We start from the raw sequence: 26135 nt of genomic DNA on the forward strand, positions 1-26135 counted from the left end.
TCAGAGCTGGGTGTCTGCCCCCAGGGTGTGTATCACTCAGACCTTTGGGATTCTCCTCTTTCTCTGCAACATTCAGTCACCTGAGAAAGAGACGAGGAAGGAAAGAAACCGGGTTTATTTTGGACCGTCTATAGGCCAATGCTGTGCTGAGCGCTTTACGCTGCTTCATTCCACTTAAATCCCACAGCAGTCTAGAGACAGGCATTGTGATTCTCATTTTACAGACGAGGAAACTGAGGCTCTGAGAGGTGAGGTGATTTGTTTGGTCAAGGCCCCATAACCGCTAAGTGGTAGAGCTGGGATTCGAACCCAGGTCTCCCTGATATCTGAGTTTTCTCCACTGCAATGTAGTGAAGTTTGTCTCCACTCCACTCTCCAAGTTTGTCTCATGCCTAGGACTCCAAAGAGCAGCAGGAAGCAGCCTCAGGCCAGCTAGGAACATAATTCTGGACAGTCCTGACCCAGGTGGAACCTCCCAGCACGCTGGCCCAGCCCCTGGTGCCTGCCGGGTGTGGGCGGTCAGTCCAAGTGTCCCGAGTGTCCTGGAGGTTGCTGACGTGGGGGGAGCGGGGTCAGTGTGGTCACAGCCTCAGTGATGCGGCTGGGGGAGGGGCGGGGACTGGGGCAGCCGAGGACAGATCAGGAGGGAGGAGGAGAGAGCGGTTTGGGTTGGGGGGCACCTCTTGTCTTTGCAGGAGAGTTTGAAGGATGGGGAGGCTGCCAGCATGTTTATGGTTTTCATTATAAAATAATACAAGCTCGATAACAATACTTAGAAAGTAGAGAAAGGTCTGGAAAAATTACTCATAGTCCCGGAACTAAACAACTAACATTTAAGCGTATTTTTTTTTATCCTTTTTTTCTATGTAAATTCTAAACACAATTGAAATCTACACTCTGCGTAGCTTTTCCCTCCCTGTGTGTTTCGTCTCCCTTGCTGTCACTAAGTGTTTTCCATGTTGTCATCCCTGTGTCTTCGTGACCAGGTGTAGTGCCTTTGCTCATGCCACATCCTCACCAGTGCTCGGCAAGGGTCACAGTTGCTCCAGCGTTTCAGTGCTGTAAACCATGCCGTGCTGAACATCTTCATGCACGAGGCTTTCCTGCTGTGAGAGTCATGTCTTCAGATTAGGTTCCCTACAAGGGACCCCTGGAACTGAGGGTGCCAACGTGGTTGAGGCTCCCGGTACGTTCTGCAAAGAGCTTTCCCATAGGGCAGTGCCAGCTTCCTCCTGCTGTTTTTTATTTAAAAGCCCGAGGAAGCAAGCCCCTCTCCGTCGTCTCTGCTGAATGCCAGCCACATTTCCTGCTGCTTCACATTGCCGTGCTCGTGGACATGACCTAGGCCAATTCTGGCTTCAGCCAGTGGAGACTAAGGGGGATGTCTGTGTCCCCGTCCCCCCAGCGAAGGGTTTGGGTGAAAAGTCAGAAATGAAATATTTTTACCTCCATCCCATTGGGGACAGTTGATGGTGCAGTCTAGCGACAGTAAGCATTGTGAGTAGTAATAAGAGCAAGCAGCAAGCTGTCATTTAACAAGCACTCGCTGTGTGCCAGGCGGAATCCGGAGCTCTTCGTGTATGTGCTGTCAGTGTAATCCTCGTGACGACCCTTTGGGGTGAGTTTATGTCCCCATTTTACTGAGAGACAGGCTGAGGCTTAGAGTCAAGTGAAATCCCTGAATTTCACAGCTAAGGGATTGAATCGGGATGAGACCCTCCAGGTCTTTGAAACCTGTGCGTCTGAGCCTAGTGCTGCCAGCCTGGCTCTCCTGTTACTGTTAACACCCAGGGGCTGCCCAGCCAGCACGGCCACCTTGTTGCAGAGCTGGGCTTGTCCTCGGGGTGGGGGTGGGAGGGCGGAGAGACACCAGCCACGTGCTGGCCCGAGGAGAGGATGTGCTGTCAGTTTACTCCTCCCAACAACCCACTTGTCGACTAAAAGAAAAAAAATCAAGGTTTTGAAGACTTAAAGTTAGGGGATTTTTTTTTTTTGGAGACAGGGTCTTGCTTTGTGACTCAGGCTGGAGTACAGTAGCATGATCATAGCTCACTATAACCTGGAATTCCTGGGCTCAAGCGATCTTCCTGCCTCAGTCTCCCAAGTAGCTAGAACTACAGGTGCACACCACCACACCTAGATGATTTTTAAAAAAAAATTTTTGTAGAGATGGGGTCTTGCTATGTTGTTCAGGCTGGTCTGGAACTACTGGCCTCAAGCAGTCCTCCCATCTTGGCCTCCCAAAGTGCTGGGATGGCAGTTGTGAGCCACCGCACCTGGCCTAAAGTTAGGTGTATTCAGAAATCCTACTGAGGGGCATAGATGGAGCCCTGTAGCCCCGGATCAGTTCTGTCGGACGGCCCCAACCGTGGCATTTCAGCGCACGGTCTATATACGGGTGGTGAAGATTCAGCAGGTGCAAGATCACGTCACATTGGCCCAGAAGTGACAGTGAAACAGAATCGCATCGAGCTGGGTGTGAGAGCACATCTGGCGGTAGGTTACAGAGGCACAGTCACGCGCCCTGCCAGACATCATTTTCTGTGTAGGAAAAGGCCAGGACCGGGTCATTTATCTTTAAGGGGTGTAGTGACTCCGGCGAGAGGCGCGGGGGCCGTGCCCTCTATCCTGTTTTGTCTTCGGAGCATCCTTCCGGGAAGCTGCACATCCACAGAGTCGGGTGAAATTGCGCTGGCGAAAGCGGAAGTGAGCAAACGCGGCTGCCTGCGCCTGCGACCTTGTCTCCCGAGCCCCAGTGGGGAGCTATTGTTAGTCGCGTTCTGTTGGTGTGAGAAATTGAGAATTAGAGAGGCGTGTGGCTCTGCTGATGTCACACAGCAAGGAGGACGCAGGACTGGGCTGGGAACTGGGTCTGAGGTCCCCAAGGCTGATGTTTCCTGTGTTAAAGGACACAGCTCCTTGGTGATCCAGTCACATCCCCGCGTTTTCTGCCTTCGGCCTCACGGGAGGTCTGCAGGGCTTGTTATAGCCAGAAGGAGTCCCGCTGGGACTCCCAGCCCCTGCTCCTGGAGTCCAGCAGCCCTGGGTTCTAATCTTAGCTCCACCTCTTAGCAGCTGTGGGATGTGGGGCAAATTCCACGCCCTCTCGGAGCCTCAGTTTCCTCTTCTGTGAGATGGGCACAGCAATAGCACCTCCTCCACGGGGCTCCATGTGTGGCTGAAGTGAGTCCCTCTGGGGGCGGTGAGCCCTCGGCGCCTGGCGGCTGACTGCCCGCGCCACCGTGGGGCTCACCCGAGGCCCTCGCCCTCTGCCCGGTCTGTCTGCAGACGAGCGGGGCAAGGACCACCTCCGGGCGGGAAAGCTGAACCTGGTGGACCTGGCGGGCAGCGAGCGGCAGTCCAAGACGGGTGCCACGGGGGAGCGGCTCAAGGAGGCCACCAAGATCAACCTGTCCCTGTCGGCGCTGGGCAACGTCATCTCGGCCCTGGTGGATGGGCGCTGCAAGCACATCCCCTACCGGGACTCGAAGCTCACGCGGCTGCTGCAGGACTCGCTGGGCGGCAACACCAAGACGCTGATGGTGGCCTGCCTGTCGCCCGCCGACAACAATTACGACGAGACGCTCAGCACGCTGCGCTACGCCAACCGAGCCAAGAACATCAGGAACAAGCCCCGCATCAACGAGGACCCCAAGGACGCCCTCCTTCGCGAGTACCAGGAGGAGATCAAGAAGCTCAAGGCTATTCTGGCCCAGCAGATGAGCCCTGGCAGCCTGTCAGGTGGGACAGCGGGGACAGGCGGTGGGAGGGTGGGGGGCAAGGAGGAAGGTTCTCTCCCTTTGTCCGAGCAGCGAGGGAGCGAGGTCCCTCCTCCTTTCCACCTCACGGGAGCTGTTCTGTGGGGTGGCCCAGATGGCATCTGCGTGCCGAGGGCCCCAGGAGGAGACCAGCCTGTCTGGCCTGTCCCATCGGCCACAGGACCCCGTTGCCTGCTCCCTGCCTGGGCTGTGCTCATCTGCCAGCCCCGGTCGGCTGCTGTCCCCATGGCAGCACGGTGCTGCCGCTGCTCAGCAGCTGCTGACTCACTCCCCACCCCCGCCCTGCTCCTGGAGTGGCGCCTTGTTATTGCGGCTCTCACGCCCCGGCGTTCGCTGTCATCTGGCAGGTGGAAATCCGTACCTGGAGTGTAGGGAACTGAGGGTTCCCTCACTGAGATTTTCTTTATCCCAGAATCTCTTGAGGAAGGGGGCTCAGAAGAGCTTGGGTCCGTCTGTGCCTTCATCTACCCCCCATCCTCCTTCCTTTCTCTCCCTCCATTCTACACCCCCCACCCATCTACCCATTCACCCTCCCACCTTTTCACCTGCCTACCGCCTTCCTACCCACTCTGTTATTTATCCATCTACCCACTCACCCAGCCAGCCAGCCATGATCCAGACTCACCCATCCTCCCATCCTTCCTTCCATCCACCCATCTATCCATCCATCCATCATCCACCCATCCTCCCATCCATCCATTCGTCATCCAAAGACTCACCCACCCTCCCATCCTTCCTTCCATCCACCTGTCTATCCATCCATCCATCCACTGATCCTTCTTTCTACCCATCCACCCAGCCACCCATCCTTCCATCCATTTAATCCACTCATCCATTCACCCATTCTAACCACATACCCCATCCACCCTACCATCCATATATCTACCCATTCATTCACTCCACCCTATCATCCATTCTTTTCTCTATCTTTCTACTCACCCTCCTGCCCATCCATCCATCCAAAGTTCTCTGAGCACCTCCTCTGTGTGTGGACCTGTGCTGAGTCCTGGGGACACAGAGATGAATCAGACCCGGGCTCTACCTCATGGGGTACTAACCTCCTGGGGAAGAAGGACACTCCAGCAGACCATCACTTGCAGCAAGACACACTCTAGGGCAGACAGCTGAACAGGGAGGAAAGGAGTGCACAGCCAGATCTCTTGGGGTGAGATGTCGTCAGTCAGGGAAGGCTTCCCTGAGGAGGCAGTGATTGAGCACAGTCTTGATGGATGAGAAATTTCCCTGTTAGGATGAGGGTGGCCAGTGTGTGCAAAGATGCACAAACTGTGGCGCATTTGGGGAACTACAGATCCTTCTGCTGGCTGCCTAGGGTCCAGAGGGGTGGGAGCTGCCAGGCAGGGGCTGGAGCGGAGAGGGCCTTGAACACCGCGATGAGGGTTCCACTCTGGCCATCTGCCTTCCTCCTCTTTTCCTGCTCCTGCCCCTGCCCCGCTCACCTCCAAAATTGCTAAGGGGCGAGACAGAGGTAGGAAGGGTGAGCCGTACCGAGAGGAGGTGTCGGGAGAGGCTGTGCTGGTGGGTCCCCAAACCCAGCAGCTGACATTGGTACGGCCTTCCCGGGAGGGCCATTAGTGTCCCCACTTCCTGGCTGAGGAGCGGGGGACGCAGCAGGCTGAACCGACTGGGGCAGCGCTGCGGGGAGAGCTGAGCGGCCAACAGCCTGCTCACCTCCTTGCTCCTTGGGCAGGTGACACGGCCCCTGTGAGCCTCAGTCTCCTCCTCTGGGAGGTGGAGATTGTGACCACACCGGCCTTGCGTTTGCTGTGGGTGTGTAGGCTTAGCGTGGGGCCTGCTGCTCTGACTTGGGAGTTGGGCCTGGAGACGGAGACCGGGTGTGTCGCACCCAAAGGTCCGTGCGTCTGCCCTGCCAGGTGCTGGCTGTGAGATGCTACCCGCTCAGCTGGGTTCTCCTTCTGGTACTGGCGTATCTCTCTCTTTTCCCTTGAAACATCTGCCCACTTTCCCGCACCCGGCTCTTTCCTTCACTCTCTCTCATCCCGCCCACTGGCTCTGCCCTTGGCCGAGATGGCACCTCCTTGCTGCGCCGGCGATCAGCCTCTGGCAGGCCTCACCTTGCCCTCTGGGTGTCAGGTGGCTCAGCTGCCTCCTCCCTTGGAACGCTTGCTTCTGGACGCCTCCGTCCTGGTCCTCCTCGGTCCCGGGTGTCCTCCCCTCCCCAGGCTGCCGATGCTGGGCGGTCCCAGGGCCGGAGCTCCGTCTTCTCCTCTCTCTGCACTCGCTAAGGTGGCTGCGTCTGGCCACACGGTGTCAGTCACCACCTCTGCGCTCAGGACTTTCCCATGTGGAGCCCCAGCCTGGCCGTGCGATTTGTGTCTGGGTGTTGATTTATAAAGGTGACTGAGTGACAACCTGGGGAGGTCACTGCCATTGAAAGGAAAGATTAATGTTACGGGTTCCCTAGAAAGGGGAGGCAGGGTATGCCCCACAGGGCTGGGGCCAGGGCAGCGGGGGCAGGGGACGTCCTCGGCCAGAGCCTTTGCCGGGGCTTCCGTGGGAAGGCACAGAGGGCCAGGGAACAGGGTGGGACCGGCGAGTTTGAATGATTCCAGCGTAGGGCTGCTCCTGGTGCCTGGCCCAGGCTGGTTCAGGGCAGGCAAAGCTTGGCTTGGCGTCTGGAAGTTAGATAAGGGGGGTGGGGGTGTGGAGTTGGGGTTGGTTGGTTTGTGTATCAAAAACGGACTTACGGCAAGTTGTTCGCTGTCTCTAGGGATTGGCTAGCCCTAGGAGGGGCAGTCTCTCCCTGGCCAGCAAGTCCCCTAAGATGACAAAACATCATAAAATATTGAAAATTTTTAAAAGTGTCTTCTGAATTCCAGACTTGAATACGCAGCATGTAATAAGCATTTCAAACTCAACACAGCCCACACTCCGCTCTTGATGGGTCCCCATCTGCCAGCCTCGCAGCCGCCCCCGCCCGGCTGATGGCAGCACAGTCCTTCCGGACGTTCAAACCAGAAACGGTGGGGTCAGCCTTGGCTTCTCGCTTCTCTCAAATCCACATCCAATCCGTCAGCAGATTCCGTTGTCTCTTCCTTCAAAACATGGCTAGAGCCCATCTGCTGCTGCCGCGATCTGCCTACAGGCCTTCCTCAGCGCGTTCTCCTGGAGCAGCCGGGGAGATCCTATTCAAACCCTGTCCCATTACTGCCCTGCACACACCTGCCAACGGCCCCGTTTAACCCAGAGTAAAAGCCGAAGCCCCCGCAACCTGGCCTCCGTCCCTCTCCAACCTTCTCTGCGCCTGCCCTCCAATCACTCCCTCAACTCCAGCCACACTGGCCTCCGGGTTGTCCCTCAGACAGTGCAGGCCCACGCCTGCCCCAGGGCCTTTGCACGCACCACTCCCAAGCTAGCAGCCTCCTCCCCAAGGTCTCTCCCACTCTCTTCCTGCACTTCCTTCAGCTCACTGTGCTCATCTCGCCTTGACTCAGGAGCCTTAACACGCTGTTTAAACTGCAGCCCTTCCCCCTGCTGCTTGCTTCTGAGCACCCACCCTGCTTTCTTTGTCTTCTTAGCGCACATCAGCTTGTAACTTGTTACGCATTTTGCTTATTTATTGTGTTTGCCTTTCTCCCCCAGTGGAAGACTCGACGTGGGCTTGGAGGTTTGTCTCTGTGCAGGGCGGCACCCTCAGTGTGTAGGACACAGAGGGCTCTGTCGGATGACTAACTGAGCGTTTTCCATGGAGACATGTTTGAAATGAGTTCAGTCCTTTAGAGTGTTTTTTGAATGACCACATGGTCATCTTTCTACAGATTTCTGCCCAGTTCCTGCAGACCGTGTGCACCTTGGTCTCGGTGGCTTATATCTGTTTCTCTCCCAGCCCTGCTGTCCAGCCAGGCGCCCCCAAACCCGGTCCAGGTTGAGGAGAAGCTGTGGTCCCCACCTGTGATCCAGCACGACACGGAGGCTGAGAAGCAGCTGATCCGGGAGGTGAGGCCCGAGAGGCAGGTGGGGCCCCGAGGGACGGGGGGGCTGTCACCTGGGCTCAGGAGGGCCGACTCCAACACGACTTTACTCCACCTTCTCCATCGCTTTGGGGTTGGGGCCACACTCCCTCTCTTGTAGCAGAGAAAGCAGAGGCTCCAAGAGATGCCATAACTTGCCGAAGGTCACACAGTGGGGGTGAGTCTCAGCCAGGATTTGCACTCGGTCTCCTGACTCCAGACTGCGGGCCTTGTCAGTGCCTGTGTGTGAGGAGAATGGAGCAGGGTGTTGGGAGCATGGCAGAGCCTCCTAGGTCCCGGCTTCGGCTCCATCCCTGACTCCAGGCTCTGTTGGTTTCTGGAATTCCCTGCCATTTGAAGGCTGTATTTTGAGACCTGAGCATGTGGTGGAGTTTGACATTTGACAGTCCCTTTAGAGCTCTGGCTTTTCCTGACGGCAAACCTGATGCCAGGCAGGGACAGCTCTTCAGGGGCTGGGGCCTAGATGTGTCTGCCGCTGGGTCCTTGCCACTCAACTGTGACCTCAGTTGGGATCAGCTCTTGGGCCCCGGAAGTCTCTGTCAGGCTGTGGGGGCCTGAGGCCCAGTGTCTGGGGCCAGACCTGGTAAGGCCTGGGGTCTCAGTCCAGTGGGCTGGAGGGCTGGGAGAAACCCACCAAAGAGTCCCCAGGTGCTGTGACAGGCGGAGGCTTGTGCTGTTTGGGGAGAGGCTAAATGGTGGCCCCGGGGAAGCTCGACTGCTCACTCTGCCTCTTCACCTGCTGGCCTGGGGCAGGCATGGTGTCAGGTCCGTGTCTGGAGCCTTGGGCCTGGCTCCTGGGGGGGAGGCGCTGGCAAGGATGGGGCCTTTGGGATGGCTGAGCATAGGCCCGTGGAAACGAAGGAAGTCACACTTTTGGAGTCGGGAGCGTGCACAGAACCACGCAGTGACTGGTGGCCTTTGGAGGACAGGGGAGGGGAGGGCTGCAGGAAGCCCAGGTGGGTGGGCAGGTGCCTGGCCATGTAACAGGCAGGCTGCTGCTGCCCCCTAGTGGCCACCAGGGAGAAGTGCTGCTGCTCGGGGCAGGCCCCTGTCAGGTGTGACGATGGGGTCCTTCTGCTCTGGGCACCGGGTCGCCTACCTCCTCCTCCTTGGTGGTGTCTGATGCCACCACCACCAAGACTCCAAGAAACCCTGGAGTTTCTCTTGTGAGCCACTCTTAGAGGAAGAGTCAAGAATGTCTGCCCCTCTTCTCCCTCCCATTTGTTCTTTCTCATGACGCTTGTATTTATTGAGCACCTACTGTGTGCCTGGGTCTCTGCTTTCCTTTCCATCCCAGAAGCATTCAGGACCAGGGTGGAGGCCCTATGTGGTGGAGGGCACAGGCCAGGAGTCTGCTCAGCTGTGTGTGCGAGGTGGCCCTAGGCTTCAGTCTCTAGTCTACTGGAGGATTTGGACTAGACGATACCTAGGGTCCATCCTCATGGGCTTTGTGGCCTTGGGCAGGCTGTTCAACTCTCTGACCCTCTGTCTCCTCCTCTATAGAACGGGTGTCATAGCGGTTTCCCTGCTGCTTCACATGGGCTGAGGATCGTTGGGCTGTGTGTCGCGTACCAAGCAGGAGTCAGGGGTCTGGGCTGGCACTGCAGCCCCCATTTAACCCTAAACAGGCATATTCCGAGTGCCTGCTGGGCACCGGGGCCTGTAGCTGGAGGGGCAGGTAGGGCCAAGGAAGAGAATTCCTGTTTTAAATATCGGAAGTAACAGAGCACGTCTTGTGGACTGTCGGGAAGGATCCAGCACAGAGGGCGAGGTCGCGGCACAGGAGGGAGATGGGGGTTGGGAGCAAGTGGGGTGGCTTGGCTTCCGGTGGCTTATCTGCCGCCACAGGGCAGACCTGCAAGAAGGTGAGGGGCTCCCACTGCTTTGGGGAGTGGAGGGTTGTGGGGACAGAGGACAGGGGAGGACTGGGGAGGTGTGCTCGGCCAATCAGAGGCCCACGTTTAAAAGTGACAGTGGAAGTTGGTGCGGCTGCACATGTGTGTGTTTGCATGTGTGTGTTTCCAGCCAGGTGTTGCTAGGGCGCAGGTGTGGGTGGGCTGGGGCCTGGGTTTAACCAGGGTCAGTTGTGCTGGGGGGTGGGTCAGAGGCGCTTGCTGAAGGATGGCCAGAGGCCTGGGCCCTGGGATCTCAGCTGGGTGAGGAAGGAACCGAGGGCAGCGTGGGGGCGTGGACATGGCGGGGAGGTGTCCGTGAGGCCATCAGAGCTGCCTGGCCGTGGAATCTCCCTGGGCCTCAGTGACATTGCGGGTATTGCCGTGAAGTGCAAGTGTGTCTAAAAATGTGCGGAAGAATGCAGTTACATCAGAATTATTCTCTGTCCCCTCTCTCCCTCTCCGAGAGCCTAAGTCAGGGCCGTCTGCGCCAGTTTTGTTCTTACAGGGATCTGGGGAGGTGAAGAGTGAGGTGGGGCCTGCCCTGCTCCTGTCCCTGTCCCTGTCCCTGCACCCGTCCCTGTGCCCTCTCTCTGGGCTGCAGCAGCTGCAGGCGCTTCTGTCAGCAGCGGCTCCAAAAGACAGAGGGTCACAGATGATCGTTAATTCATAAATGCTCTGCCTCCCCCGGGCGATGTGCATCAGAAGCCGGAATATTTTGCTTACTCCGCAGCCCGCAGTTCTGCTTCCTGCATTTCCTGGGTCAGCAGGTGTTTTTGGAGCCCGTGCTCCGTGCTGGGAACTGAGGCCACGAGACAGGACGGTCCTGGCTCTCTGGGAGTGTGCGCCCTCGTAGGGGTGTGCGACAACAGGCCTGCGATCAGACAGATACAGAGAGTAGCACGAAGGGCCCACTGGCTCAGGAGGCGGAAGCAGCCGCTGAGATTACTGGGAAGCCGAGAACCAGGGAAAGCAGGACTTAAAAAAGGAAAAAGCAACGGCTGCGCCCTCTAGTCTCCTGAGAACAGCAGTGGTGCCTGGGGCCTGTGAGGAGGGAGAGAGGTGCTGGGAGAACTTGCTGGACAGCCCACACCGTTCACACCTGGCCACACCTGTTCACACCTGGTCCCCGCTGGTGTGCTCTGGAGTCCTCAGCCAGGGGTAGTGAAATGGGGGAAAGTCCCAAAAAGAAGCAAAAGCCAAAGCCCCCAACGGTTCCTCAGGAGAATGGAACAGGAGACCCGCCTACCTCAGGAGAATGGAACAGGAGACCCGCCTACCTCTGTCTCCAAATCCAAGAAGAGAAACCTGTCCCAAGCAGGAGCTGGCTGGTAGGGATCTCGAGGGGACCCCTGGCAGCCCAGGTCTTCCTGCGAGGGACATCTCCACCCCAGGAGGAAGCAGCGAGTGACCAGAAGAGGCAATAGAAGCGTCTCCAAGAAAAAGGGGAAATTCTCTGCCGTGGAGCTGCCAGTCAGCAGTGGGCCTGGAGAGGCCGCTGGCAACAAGATGCTCCGAGGAGAAGAAAAAGTTGCACAAACCAGCCCAGGAAGATGGGAATGGATGTTTTCTGGGGGAAGGGCATTCCTCAACGTGACATTTCCCACCCTGTGTCCTGTACTCCAATAAAAACAAATTCAGGCCGGCATAGTGGCTCACCTGTAATCCCAGCACCTTGGGAAGCCAAGGTGGGAGGATCACTTGAGCCTAGTTCAAGACCAGCCTGGGCAACACAGCGAGACCCTGTCTTTACAAAAGATGCAAAAATTAGCCGGGCACGGTGGTGCGTGCCTGTAGTCCCAGCTACTCGGGAGGCTGAGGCAGGAGGATCGCTTAGGAGTTCGAGACTGCAGTGAGCTGTGATCGTGCCATTGCACTGCAACCTGGGTGACAGAACAAGACCCTGTCTAACAACATTCACACACACACAATAAAGAGAATAATGGAAGCTCAGGATGTGTGCTAAGAAGGAATAGGGACAGCGACAGGGGGTGATGGCAGGCGTCTTCCGAGAGGATGGTCAGGGAAGGCCTCTCTGAGGGGGGTTACTACGCTGAGGCCTGGGGAGGAGCTCGCCCAGGGCAGAGCAGAGGCCCGAGGCAGGGAGGAAGCGGGCGGGTCCACGTGTGGCAAGGAGCCAATGACCCCAAACGTGGCCACAGGGTGGACAGGGCCAGATCGTGGCGGGACTCAGGTCGAGTGGAGGAGCTTAGATTTTTCCTGTGAACATGGGATGCCATCGATGGCTCCTGAGCTGGCAGAGACGTGCCCTGGTGTGACGGGCACGCGGTGGCTGTGTCGGGGGAGGTTTGGGGCAGGAGCCGGAAAGCAGGCGGCGGTCCCGGCGGGAGGCCGTTTGGACAAGAGCTGGCCGTGGTAGCAAAGATGGGGAGAAAAGCAGAGGGAAAACGTTTCTGTTGTCGTCGATGGGTTGGGGACCATTGCGCAGAAAGGCATTTGTGGATGCGGAAAGGTGTTTGTGATACATCGTTGTGTGGAAGAAACAGACTGCAAACGAACGGGTCCTCACCAGCGAGCCGCCGCCGCAGCGTGGTGTGACCAGGTTCGTCTGGCTCACGGACGGTCTGTATTGTACGAAATGGTGGTAAAATGCTGCCTCCCCTCGGCCCCGCCCGCTGCCAGGAGTACGAGGAGCGCCTGGCCCGGCTGAAGGCCGACTACCGGGCGGAGCAGGAGTCCCGGGCCAGGCTGGAGGAGGACATCGCGGCCATGCGCAACTCCTACGACGTCAAGCTGTCCACGCTGGAGAACCTGCAGAAGGAGACAGGTGGGCGCCCTGGCCTGGCTGTGCCCGGGGAGGCCCGGCCCCTCTCCTTCTCCCTAGCGACTGCATTTACGGAGCGCTTCCTGTGCGCCAGCCTCAGTCCTTTTAACCCTCACAACAGTCCAGCGAGGTGGGTACCACCATCACCCCCATTTTATAGATGAGGACACTGAGGCACAGAGAGGGTAAGTAACTCGTCCACGGCCACGGGTGGAGCCGGGATTTGATCCCAGGCAATCTGGCTGCAGAGCCTGCGTTCTCAGCACCGCACTGCACGTGCTGGCCGCCCCCAGCCCAGCGGGGCCTCGGCTCACGGCTGACCTTAGTTGGAAAGGACCAGCTGTGTTGAGAGGTGAGCCACTGCCCGGTGTCTGCCTGTTCCATAGTTTCCTCTCGCTTTTGAGCCTCCGTGTTACCATAGTAACCACATCCCATAATAAGGAGTCACTCATTAGCAAGAACTTTTACCTGTCTGGAAGTTTGTGTCTTCTTCTCGCCATTCTAGGGCGTTCCACCCCACCAGTGTCATTCAAACACCCATCCGGCGGGAAGCCAAGACTTCCCAGCACTCACGGCAATTTTGGGAAACCCAGTCTGGCAATGACGACGGTCCCCGAGCCTCCCCCAGTACAGTGGGGTGGACGAGTCCTCACGTCACAGGCGTGGAGACCAAGGCGTGGAGAGGTTCAGGCCACTTCGCTGCGGAGTGGATGTCACGTTTCAGCACAGGGAACATCAGAACCCGCCTGAGGGAGCCTGGGGCGCGGGCGATGAGGAAACAGGATGGGAGAGAGGTGCCGGGAGCCCCCGCGCTGGGTGCACTGAGAGGCCGTGTGAGCACAGCCCCACCCCAGCTGGGAGGGAGACGCCACTCCTGGGAGAGCCCCAGAGCAAGAGAGAAACAGCAGATTCTAGCATTTTCTGTCCCTCAGTGTGTTCCCTCTAGTTGGAATGTCAGGCCTCCAAGTGACCTTTATTTGGTTTCTGTAGCTCTGACATCCCTCCCCAGCATTCAGTAGCTCCCGTGGTCTGGCATATCCCGTGGACAAGAGCCCTGAGCTGGGCACTGCAGTCAGGGTACCTGGGGGTCTGGAGTGTGTGAGACCCACAGGTGCAGCCTGCTGATGTGTGAGGCGCAGTCCCAAGGCCAGTGCTAAGAGCTCAGCCAGCACTTAGCGGCTGGGGAGGTCAGAGGATGGAGAGACGGCAGTGCTAGTCAGGGAAGGCTGCCTGGAGGAGGTGGAAGGAGGCCGGTTTGAGTTCTGATGGGTAGACATGGGAAGGCACCTGGCTGTAGCCAGACTCCGGGAGCCTGGGAGGCTCTGACTCTTAAGCTGGTCTTTTGGAGACATTGGGGTCGGGCCCAACTTCTAGAGAAGGGTCCCCTCTTTCTAATCCCTTAAAAACCTGAAGGAAGTCCTCCGTTTTCCAGAGGCTGTCCTGAAGGCAGAAGTCCTCTACAAGGCTGAGGTCCTGTCCAGGGCCGGGTTCGCCAACGTGTCGGAGTACTCGCCCGCCTTCCAGTACGAGACGGCCGTGAGACCCGAGGTCCTCTCCATGCCCGATGCTCTGCCCAGCGACGATGTCGCCAAGACTGAGATTTCTTCCAGGTTTGAGGAACTGCCCAACGTGGGGCCCTCCAAGTCTGAGAGTTCTTTTGGGTCCAGTGGGTCATCCACACTGGAAGAAACCTCTGTGTCGGAGGACTTCCCTGGGCCCGAGGAGCCCTCCAACCTCGAGTTCTCCAGCATTCCCGCGGTGGCTTCTGAGAGCAAATGCTTCTCGGGAGGGTATCTCTGCCGGGAGGCCGCCGGGCCCCTGCTGGAGGACGAGAACTACCCCGAGGAGGAGCCGCCGCAGCAGACGCCCCTGCAGGTGTTACCGGGCCTGCGCGATCCTTTTGCCGAGGTGGAAGCCAAGCTGGCCAGACTCTCCTGGGCTGTGGCCGGTACAGACGCACCCCAGGAAGACGTCCCCAAGGCCCCCATGCAGGTACTGATGTCACGCATGATGCCCTGCACACCCTGAGCAGGCAGAGCTGGCCGGGGCACGGAGGTCATTGTGCGCACACAGAACCTCTGGCCTCTGCTGCTCGGTTGATGCCCACACGGTACCCGCGGGGCTCTGGTGTCGGTGGTGTCCAGGGGTCTGTCTGATGCTCTGGGAATCAATGGGAAAGTTGGGGTCGAGGTACAAGGTCATGCCAGGTGGGCACCTGCTCTGCTGATGGAGGGAGGCTGCCAAGTTGCCATGGCTACACTGAGCTTCCGGGCCTGCAGGAGGCTTGGTGGCCCTCAGGTGCCGGCGGGCTCGGTGTGAGCTGGGTGGGGGCGTCTGCGCCGCTCTTGCTCCATCCTGCCCCTGTGCAGCATCTTCACCCTTTTCAATGACCCTCTTTTTTGTATGTTTTAAAAAGATTTTCCTCTTTTCTCCCCTCTTTGTTCTCTGCTTTGCTTTCGTTCCCGTGTGTGTGTCTTTGAATCAGACAGACCTGGGTTCAAATCCCAGCTCTACCACTTACTTAGTTGTGTGACCTTGGGCAGTGACCTCTCTGGGCCTCTGTTTCCTCATCTGTGAAATGGGGATGCCAGTGTGTCATTCAAATGAGATCACATCCTGGACCCTGGCGGGAGCTCACAGTGTGCCCATCCATCCCCGTTTCCTCTCCTCCCTGTCTCCCCCTCTCCCACCAGTCTCTTCTCCTCCCTGGACCCCTTCTCTGGTGGTGACAGGCAGAGGGAGGGAGTTGGGGTAGAGGTCAGAGGTCGGGCAGGGAGGTAGATGATGATTCCAGCCCAAACCAGCTCTCTTCCTCCCCCAACCCTGTTCTCCTCCCAGTACCCCTCCCTGCCAGGCCTGCTGGAGCCCGGCGATGCTACTTCTGAAGCCGAGGTGGCCGATGACTTCCCGTCCAGGACGGTGAGTCCCTCCCTGGGCTGGGCCCTCCACGTGGCGGGCCAGTTCTGTTCAACTTTCCATGAACTCCGGCCTGTCTCCTCCCTGGGCCGCAGTTTCCTCATCCCTGAGACGGATGACAACTCCAGCCTTCCCCCGGCTTGTAGCAGGTGCCCATGGCCAAGCCATGTACAGCTGGGGGAACTGTCATCCTCTTGCTATTATTATTTTGTGTGTGTGTTTATTTCCTTCTAATTTTTTAAATTTTATTTTTAATTGTTATGGGTACGTGATAGTTGTGTAATATATCTTTACAGGGTACATGTGATGTTTTGATACAGGCATACAATGTCAATTAACCAAATCAGGGTAATTGGGGCGTCGTCACCTCAGGCATTTATCGTTCCTTTGTGTTAGGAACATTCCAATTCCACGCTTTTAGCCATTTTGAAGTATACTGTAACTTACTGTTTGTTGTAGTCACTTTGTTGTGCTGTCAGACGTTGTTCCTTCTGTCTGGCTACAGTTTTGCACCATGAACCACTCGCCGTCCTCCCTACCCTTCCCGGCCACTCTGTCTCCAGGAGATCGGTTGTTTTGCATATTTAGCTCCCACACGAGTGAGAACCTGTGCGATTCGTCTTTCTCTGCCTCGCTTATTTCACTTAACACAACGTTCCCAGTTGCACCCATGTTGTTGCAAATGGCAGGATTTCATTCTTTTCGTGGCTAATATTCCGTTGTGTGTGCACCACAATATCTTTATCCATTCCTCAGACGATGGACACTCAGGTTGATTGCAGACCTTGGCTGCCGTGAATAGAGCTGCAATGAACATGGGAATGCAGATCTCTATTCAGTATACCGAATTCCCCTCCTTTGGGTATACACCCAGCAGTGGGATTGCGGGGTCACATGGCGGCTCTATTTTTCATTTTTGAGGACCCTCCAGACTGTCCTCCATAGGGGTTGCACTAATTTCCCAACAGCGTCCGAGGGGTCCCCTTTCTCCACATCTTCGCCAGCATTCATTATTGCTCGTCTCTTTGATAAAAGCTGTTTTAACTGGGGTGAGATGGTGTCTCATTGCAGTTTGCATTTGCACTTCTCTGGTCACTAATGATGAGCATGTTTTCATATACCTGTTGGCCATTCGTATGTCTTCTTTTGAGAAATGTCTACTGAGATCCTTTGCCCGTTTTTAAATCAGATGATTTGATTTCTTTCCTGGTGAGTGTTTGGAGCTCCTTATATCTTCTAGTTATTAATCCCTTGTCAGATGGGTAGTTTGCGTATATTTTCTCCCATTCTGTGGGTTATCTCTTCACTTTGTTGATCGTTTCCTTTGCTGTGCAGAAGCTTTTTAGCTTGATGTGATCCCATTTGTCCAATTTTGCTTTGGTTACCTGTGCTTTGGGGGTATTGCTCAAGAAATCCTTGCCCAGAAATCCTTGTCCAGGCCAATGTCCTGAAACATTTCCTCAGTGTTTTCTTTTAGTAGTTTCATAGTTTCAGGTCTTAGATTTAAGTCTTTTTTTTTTTTTGAGACAGAGTCTCACTCTGTTGCCCTGGCTAGAGTGAGTGCCGTGGCATCAGCCTAGCTCACAGCAACCTCAAACTCCTGGGCTCAAGCGATCCTCCTGCCTCAGCCTCCCGGGTAGCTGGGACTACAGGAATGCGCCACCATGCCCAGTTAATTTTTTCTATGTATTTTTAGTTGTCCGATTAATTTCTTTCTATTTTAGTAGCGACAGGGTCTCGCTCTTGCTCAGGCTGGTCTCGAACTCCTGAGCTCAAACAATCCTCCCGCCTCGGCCTCCCAGAGAGCTAGGATTATACGCGTGAGCCACTGCGCCCAGCTTAGATTTAAGCCTTTACTTCATTTTGACTTGATTTTTGTATATGGCGAGAGATGAGGGTCTAGTTCATTCTTCTGCATATGGATATCCAGTTTTCCCAGCACCTTTTGTTGAAGAGACCGTCCTTTCCCTACTGTATGTTCTTGGCACCTTTGTTGCAGCTAAGTTCACTACAGATGTGTGGATTTATTTCTGGATTCTCTATTTTGGTTTGAAGCTCTGTAGTATGGTTTGAAGTCAGGTAATGTGATTCCTCCAGTTTTGTTCTTTTTGCTCAGTTTGGTTTTGACTATTCTGGGTCTTTTGTGGTTCCAGATAAATTTTAGGATTATTTTTTCTATTTCTGTGAAGAATGTCATTGGTATTTTGATGGGGATTGCACTGAATCTGTAGAATGTTTTGGGTGGTATGAACATTTTAACAATATTGATTCTTCCAATCCATGATATGCAATGTCTTTCCATTTTTTTGTGTCGTCTTCAATTTCTTTCATCAGTGTTTTACAGTTTTCATTATAGAGATCTTTTACTTCTTTGGTTAAGTTTATTCCTAGGCATTTTATTTTATTTGTAACTATTGTAAATGGGATTACATTCTTGGTTTTTTTTTCAAATTGTTTGCTGTTGGTAGATAGAAATGCTACTGATTTTAGTATGTTGATTTTGTATCCTGCAACTTTACTGGATTTGTTTATCAGTTCTAATAGCTTTTTGGTGGAGTCTTTAGGTTTCTCTAGATATAAAATCGTATCTTCTGCAAACAAGGATAATTTGAATTCTTTCTTTCCAGTTGGGACGCCTTTATCCCTCTTATTATTGTCGATGTGAATAAGAGGACTTTGTTCCAGATGGTGATTTCAAACCTTCCACAACCTTGGAGCCCTTTGTCTAAAGGAGTAGAGGCCCCGAGTGTGTGGAGGACGAGGGAGGCAGGATAGGGCTGGTGGCCCCTGAGGCAGGGAACCCAGTTTGAACACCCCTGCTCTCAGACCCCACCCTTCTCTTCTGCTAAAGACAGTGCAGCAGGCCCCAGGGCGGTGAGAGAGGCTTTATGTCTCCCACATTTATGGAGGAAGAGGACAGTCTGGACTTGAGCACTGGCTGGGAGCTGGGCACATGGCAGGTTCTCAGTTGGTGGTAGATAGAATGGCCGGGGAAGCCCAGGCTAGGAAGTGACACTGAGGTGGGACCCAGGTGAGGAGGAGGGGCTGGGGAAGCAGCAGGTGGAGCACACAGCAAGTGCCAAGGTCCTGTGGCTGGAAAGATCTTGACTTTCTCAGCAACAGAAAAGGAGGCTGGGGGCAGGCAGGGGCAGGCACGGAGGGCACGATAGCCACAGGGGAAACTGGATTTTCCTGTGACTGCGATGGGGAGCCACGGAGGGTTCTGATCAGAAAAGGGGTGCGATCACTTTGTATTTGAAGATGACTGCCCTGGCTGCCGTGTGGAGATGGGATCATGGGGGGCAAGAGAGGACATGGGAAGACAATTTGGGGGGTGTTGGTGGTCACAGTGGCAGTGTCCGGGCTGTGGTGGGTGGGACGCCCCCTTTTGGGACGGAGGCCGCCGCGAGCTGTCTCCGGGGTGGCCTGCCCACCTCCATCCCGGTTTCTCTCTGTGCTCAGGACATTGATCTGCCCACGGAAGTGGCCTCAGAGGCGGTGTCGGCAGCAGAGCCTGGCGCGTGGGCTGCGGCTGAGGTCCAGGTGGCTTTGGTGGCTCAGCCTCAGCCGCCGCTGGCCGTGGCAGGCACGAGGAGGGAGAGCGCGGGCATGAAGGTGGCCGTGCTGACCGATGACCTGCTGCCTGTCGTGGACCAGCAGCAGGTGCTGGCCCGGTAAGCACCAGAGCGTGGGACTGGGGACCCCGCAGCAGGGTGGAGGGAGCTATGTCCCGGGATTGAGGGGTGCCCGTGGCTTCTTCCCAGCTCTCCCTCCTAACATGGCGAGGTGGCCCTGATGCTCTCTCCAGGACAGTGGAGGCTGGCATGCCGCTAGGGCCGGCGGGGCATGGCCTACTCTGGGAGCTACGCAGGTGCTGCCAGACCCTAGTCAGGCGCCTGCAGGGGGCAGCGGCCCTAGGGAGAGAGTGAAGGGGTGAAGAGTGAGAGTGAAGGCCAGTGCCCACCTGGCCTTCAGGTTTTAGGGATCCCAGGGCAGGGTGACGCAGGCTGTCCTCAGGTCCAGCCAAGCCCCCAGACTCATTCACACTAGGACAAGCCACCCCTGGACACCCTCTGGGACCGCCTGGGGAGCTGGGCTTTCCTCCCCGCTGTGTGGCTTCCTGCAAGTCACTTAACTTTTCTGAGCCTTGGTTCACTTCGTAAATGATGATAATGTCAGCCCCACCTCCATGACAGAGTCAGCCAGGGGTTCAGCCTCCTCCTGGCAGTGGGAGACCCAGGCCCAGAGGCCACAGTTCAAACCTTAACTGAGCAACTACTGCGTGCTGGGCACCGGGATGCGAAGATGAATGAGATTCGGCCTTGGCCTTCAAGGGGCCCCTAGTTGGGGCGGGAGCAGACACACAGGCCCAGGGAGGGCCACGTCCTGTAGCAGCTAGAAGCACATGGGCTGAGCAGTCTGACTGCCTGGGTTCCCATCCTGCCCCCTCCACTAGCTCTGCCGCCTCAGGCAGACTTTAAACCTTTCTGAGCCTTAGCTCCTCCGCTACAAAATGGGTGATTTTGAGAAGCTGGTGGGGAGGGTCAAATGCAGCGCCCAGAGGGGTGGCAGCCAGTGCCAGGCGCACAGAAACCACTCAGCGTGTGTGGTGGCTGTTTCCACAACCTGCTGTGGAGTGAAGGTCGGGAGGGCTGCACAAGAGAGGGGACAGCTGAGTAGGGTTTGCAGGACACACGCCCGGGCCAGCGTTCTAGACAAAGAACACAGCATCCCAGAGGCGCAGGTGGGACACGGCCTGGGTGTTTGTGGACGATGAGCAGCGAGTTAGAGTTGGGGTGACTGGGTGCAGGGGGAGAGGAGATGGAGGCACCCTCTGTGCCCTCCTGGGTGCCTGGGCTTCCTCCCCATGGGACCCGCAGAAGGACTTCTGGCAGAGCAGTGACTTGGACGCGGCTCCCTTCCACCCTGGCTGCCATGGGGCTGGGTCAGGGCCCGGTGGCTCAGCTCGCAGAGTCCCATTTTTGCCTCCGAGCGTGGTCTCCCCTCTCCTCTGCTGAGGCCTTGTGGTGCCTTTTGGCACCAGCTCCTCACCTCCCTTTGGAAAGAGGCAGGCCTAGGACATTTTTGTGGGGCTTTATTAGACAGCGGGAGTTCCACACAGCCTTTCTCTGCAGTTATTTAAAATTTGTACCTTTAAACAGCAAAACTCTAAACATTTTTGAGCATTTGGGATATAAATATTTTAAAAATGTATCGTACGTGTCACTGCCTGAGAAGCATTGTGCACTGCGTGCATTGAGCAATTTTCACACCCGGGGTTATTCTGATCCTGCCAGCTGCCTCAGAGCATAGCGGGGCCTGCCCAGCTGCAGGGCCACCACCAGCACGGGAGGTGGGCGGTTGAAGGTGGGTTGGCTCCAAGCCGACGGGAAGATTTCTGCTGGGTCTGGTAGGAGTCCTGGGGTTCCCCTCTCTGAGCCTCGCTTCCCTCCCTGCAGAGTGGGGTTGTCGGCAGGACCCGGTGGGATCACACGTAACCTGGGGCCTGCGGATGGCAAGTGCTCAGTGATGGGCAGGTGTTGTTCTCTTTGCTTCCTCCTCTGCACTGGCAGTCTGCAGCTGTTGGAGCAGCAGGTGGTGGGTGGGGAGCAGGCCAAGAACAGGGACCTGAAGGAGAAGCACAGGCGGCGGAAGCGCTACGCGGACGAGCGCAAGAAGCAGCTGTTGGCGGCCCTGCAGAACTCCGACGAGGACAGTGGGGATTGGGTGCTGCTCCATGTCTACGACTCCATCCAGGAGGAGGTGCGGGCCAAGAGCAAGCTGCTGGAGAAGATGCAGAGGAAGGTGAGGCCCTCCGTGGGCTCCCCGTGCCCGGGATGGGCGAGGCCCCCCATCTGGGCATCACGCCCTGTGGGCAGGCAGCCCTTCAGCGTTTGCCCAAGCGTTTGTTCCGATGCTGGGGGCACAGCAGTCACAGTGACAGACGTGTCCCTGCTGTCGTGGAGCTTCCATCCCAGGGACAGTGTGGGTATGTAATGAACAGCGCAGAGAGACGTAGGCGAGAGAGTGGTAAGTTGCGGAGTGTGGTTAGTCCTGTGAGGGGAATCCCAGGGCAGGCGACTTGATTTTTATGTTTTTATTGTTATCGATGGTTAAGCGCACAAATCACAAATGCACAACTTGATTCATTTCCCCAACGTGAGCGTACCCAGAAACCAGCACCGGAAGTACCTGTGTCTACCCCAGGTGGGGGACAGTGTCCTTCTCATGGAGGTGGAGACTTCTGGGGCACCTGAGAGGTAGAAGCTGGCCCTGGCGTGACTGGGGAAGAGCCGTCGGGCAGAGCCTGGCGCAGGAGCGAGGCCAGCCGGTGTTGGGCAGAAGGGCGGGTGTGGCTGGAAGTCGGTACTCAGGCCGGGGTGAAGCCGGCGCCCTGCCCCTGGGAGGGTCACTCAGCTTCCTGCGCAGCTTCCTCCCCTTCGCCATCCGGGGTCCTCCTCACCCCAGCACTGGCAACCAAAGGGTCTTGCCAAAGCGTAAAGCTGCTCCTTTCTTCCTCTTTTAACCTCTTTATTTTTTTTCTTGTCTACTTTCATGCCTTTTCTTAATGCCCCTTGTTAGGTTTTCAGTTGAATTCGTTCTCTCATGTAACTCGCTCTACATTTCTAGGGTTTTTTCTTTTTTTTCCATTAACGTCCCATTTCACATCTTGATATTTTGGTCCATTTCTGTTTTAAGTTTTTCAATTTCAGATTGGAAATGTTCGTACCTGTGAGTGCCTGTTTACGGACATTTTATTCAAGTTGGGGTGTTGTGCTACATTTTGAATTGGCTCATTTGGTTCTGGGGGAGAATTTTCTACACCGAAATGTTTTGATTTTCATTTTATGTTTCTTGCAGTAGCTTTGATTAGGTACATCTCTCTTTTGCTTGTTTCGTACGTCCTGTTTTTCTGGACCAGCAGAAACAGTTGAAGGCAGAGGCTGTGGTGGCTTCCCAGGTTGAGCATTTTTGATGCATTTTAGGGAAATTTGCAGGTTTTTTTCCTCTGAACTGTGTTTACCTTTTGTCCCATTTCTATTAGGGTTGATGGCCTTTTTCTTCTCTACTTGTAGAAGCTTTTTATATGTTAGGAAGACTAACTCTTGGTCTGAGATATAAATTGTAAATATTTTTTTTCCAGTTTTTCATTTGTCTTTAACTATGCTTTATGGTATTTTTGCCATATAAAAATTTAATATTGGGGAAAGTTCACTCATATTTTCTTCTAGAACTTGTCTGGGCTCATTTTTTCACATTTCAATCTCTGATCCCTTGCAGTTTATCCTGGTGCATGTGCGAGGAGATGACTCAATATTACCTTTTCTGTGTGGCTATCGATGTGTTGCAATACCATTTTTTTAAAGTCCATTTATTTTCCACAGACTTTATTGTGTACTTAATTTCTATGTGCATTTAGATCTATTTCTGGATTTTTTTGTTCATTTCTCTTACTCTGTCCATGTATGAGTGCCAGCCACTTTGGGTTTTTTTTGTTTGTTTGTTTGTTTGTTTTGAGACAGAGTCTCACTCCATTACCCTGAATAGAGTGCCGTGGTGTCAGCCTAGCTCACAGCAACCTCAAACTCCTGGGCTCAAGCCATCCTCCTGCCTCAGCCTCACGAGTAGCTGGGACTATAGCTTTCCAGCCACATTATTTAAATAGAGGCTTTATAATGTTTTATAATCTCAGTGATTTTCTTTTCCAGGTTTTTCCTGGATAGTCTTTCCTATTTGTTTTTTTTTTTTTTTTTTTTTGGCAGAGTCTCACTGTGTTGCCCGGGCTAGAGTGAGTGCCGTGGTGTCATCCTAGCTCACAGCAACATCAAACTCCTGGGCTCAAGCGATTCTAATGCCTCAGCCTCCCGAGTAGCTGGGACTACAGGCATGCGCCACCATGCCCAGCTAATTTTTTCTATATATTTTTAGTTGTCCAATTAATTTCTTTCTAATTTTAGTAGAGACGGGGTCTCGCTCTTGCTCAGGCTGGTTTCGAACTCCTGAGCTCAAACGATCCGCCCACCTCAGCCTCCCAGACAGGCGTGAGCCACCGCGCCTGGCCCCTATTTGTTTTTAAAAAGGAAGGAAGGAAGGAAGGAAAGAAAAGAAGAAAGAAATTAATTGATGGAATTTGGGGGGAATTACCTTATATTTACAAATCAGCTTGGGAGTATTGATACCTTTATGAGGTGGATTTTTCTGTCCAAGAACATGGTATATCTTTCTATTAGTTCAAATCAATTTTTGTGTCATTTGGGAATAAATTACAAATTTTCTCATATAGGTTTTGGACATGTCTTTTTAATTTTACATTTAGACATTTTTTATTTGTTTTCTTATTTGGGGTATCCTCTTCCATTATATCTTCTAACTGGATTTTGTTTGTAATATGAAGGCTTTTGGTTTAAAAGGGTATTTTAAAAATCACTTTGAAATAGAATACTTTCAACTTATTCTATGAGGCCAGTATTAATTACCTTGATACCAAAACCAGACTAAGACATAACAGGAAACTACAGACCAATATTTCCTATGACTATAGATGGGAAATGTTCCACAAAATACTAACAAATGGAATCCAACAACATATAATAAAAAGGGCTATAGGGTTTCTCCCAGGAATGCAAGGTTGGTTTAGCATCCAAAAATCAATTAATGTAACACATATCAACAGAGCAAAGGAAAAATGTCACATGATAGATGCAGAAAAAGCATTTGGTAGATGACACCTGTCATGATAAAAACAATCAGCCAGCCCCAGTGGCTCACACCTGTAATCCCAGCACTTTGGGAGACTGAGGCAGGAGGATCACTTGAGGCCAGGAGTTCAAGACCAGCTTGGGCAACATGGAGAGACCCCATCTCTACAAAAAATAAAAATTTATCAGTGTGTGGCGGTGCATGCCTGTGGCCCCAGCAAGTCAGGAGGCTGAGGTGGGAGGACTATTTGAGCCAGGAGTTCGAGGCTGCAGTGATCTATGATCATGCCACTGCCTTCCAGCTTGGGTAACAGAGGGAGTCCCTGTCTCTAAAAAACAAAACAAACAAACAAACAAAAAACTCAACAAACTAGGAATTGGAAGGAACTTCTTCTACCTGATAAAGGGCATCTATGAAAAATCCACAGCTTTCAACATACTTAATGGTGAAAGACTGAATGTTTTCCCCGTCTGAAGACATACAGATCAATGCAATAGAACTGAACATTCAGAAATAAACGCTCACATTTATAGTCAATTGATTTTTGACAAGGATGCCAAGACAATTCCATGGAGAAAGGACAGTTTTGTCAAATGGTACTAGGACAACTGGATATCCACATGCCAAAGAATGATGTTGGACCCCTACCTCAGACCATATACAAAAATTAACTCATAATGGACCAAAACCTGAATATAAGAGCTAAAACTATAACACTCTTAGAAGAAAACATAGGCATAAATCTTTGTTACCGTGGATTAGGCAATGATTGCTGAGGTACGACACCAAAAGCACAGGTAACAAAAGAAAAAAAAAATAGATAAATTGGACTTCATCAAAATTAAAACTTTTGTGCTTCAAGGGATATGATCAAGAAAGAGAAAAGACAGCCCACAGAATGAGAGAAAATATTTGCAAATCATATATCCGATAAGGTTCTTGTATTAGAATATATATATATTCTATATATATATATATATTCTTTATATAGAATATATAAAGAACCCTTACAACTGAATAATAAAAAGACAGCCCAGTTTTAAGATGGGCAAAAGATCTAAATAGACATTTCTCTGAAGAAAATATACAAAGGGGCAACAAGCACATGAAAAGATGTTCAACATCATTAGCCATCAGGGAAATGCAAATCAAAACCAGTGATATTAATACCACTTCACAACAATTAGGATGACTATAATAAAAAAGACAAGCTGGGTGTATTGGCTCACAGCCTGTAATCCCAACACTTTGGCAGGCTGAGGCGGGAGGATTGCTTGAGCTCAGGAGTTTGAGACCAACATAATGAGACCCATCTCTACCAAAAAAAAAAGTACATAGCAATTATTGGTGAGGATGTGGGGAAATTGGAGCCCTCATACATTGCTTGTGGGTATGTAAAATGGTGCTGTTGCTTTGGAAAACGTCTGACAGCTCCTCAATTGGTTAAACGTAGTGTTACCATATGACCCAGCAATTATACTCAAGAGAAATAAAAACATTTCCACACAAAAACTTGTACACTAGTGTTCATAGCAGTATTGTTCATAATAACCCTGTCTTGGTCCGTTTTCTGCTGCTATAACAGAAGACCTGACACCAGGTAATTTATTTTAAAAAAAAGGTTTATTTGGCTCATGGTTCTGGAGGCTGAGAAGTCCAAGAACATGACACCAGCATCTGGCGAGGGCAACGTTATCCCATGGGGGAAGGGCAAGAGAGCATGCAAGACACAGAAATGGGGCTGAACGTATCCTTTCATCGGGAGCCCACTCCTGTGACAGTCAACCCCACAATAATGACATTAATCCACTGATGAAGGTGATGCCTCTTAAAGGCCCACCTTCCAATACCGTTACATTGGCAATTAAATTTCAAGATGCATTTTGTAGGGGACATTCAAACCATAAAAAGCTCCGAAGTGGAAACAGTCATGAATGGGAAAGTAAAATGTGGTGTATCCATACAATGGAATATATTTGGCAGTAAAAAGGAACGAAGCACTCATACGTGCTACAACGTGGATGAACCTTAAAAACATTACGCTAGGCTGGGC

General features: G+C 53.6%; 1 protein-coding gene across 2 annotated transcripts in view; it reads left to right on the forward strand.

Moving 5' to 3' along the window:
- KIF17 (kinesin family member 17) overlaps positions 1 to 26135 on the forward strand; it is a 41343-nt gene that overhangs the window by 10571 nt on the left and 4637 nt on the right. For both annotated transcript variants that reach the window (XM_012659257.1, XM_012659258.1), the window contains exons 5-11: positions 3289 to 3741; positions 7645 to 7754; positions 12325 to 12469; positions 13899 to 14458; positions 15305 to 15385; positions 18845 to 19056; positions 20956 to 21187. In XM_012659257.1, the coding sequence (XP_012514711.1) occupies positions 3289 to 3741; positions 7645 to 7754; positions 12325 to 12469; positions 13899 to 14458; positions 15305 to 15385; positions 18845 to 19056; positions 20956 to 21187 (1793 nt within the window). The remainder of the gene's footprint in view (positions 1 to 3288; positions 3742 to 7644; positions 7755 to 12324; positions 12470 to 13898; positions 14459 to 15304; positions 15386 to 18844; positions 19057 to 20955; positions 21188 to 26135) is intronic.

Source organism: Propithecus coquereli, unplaced genomic scaffold (assembly GCF_000956105.1).
Source record: "Propithecus coquereli isolate 6110/MARCELLA unplaced genomic scaffold, Pcoq_1.0 Scaffold600, whole genome shotgun sequence".
Lineage (NCBI taxonomy): Eukaryota > Metazoa > Chordata > Mammalia > Primates > Indriidae > Propithecus > Propithecus coquereli.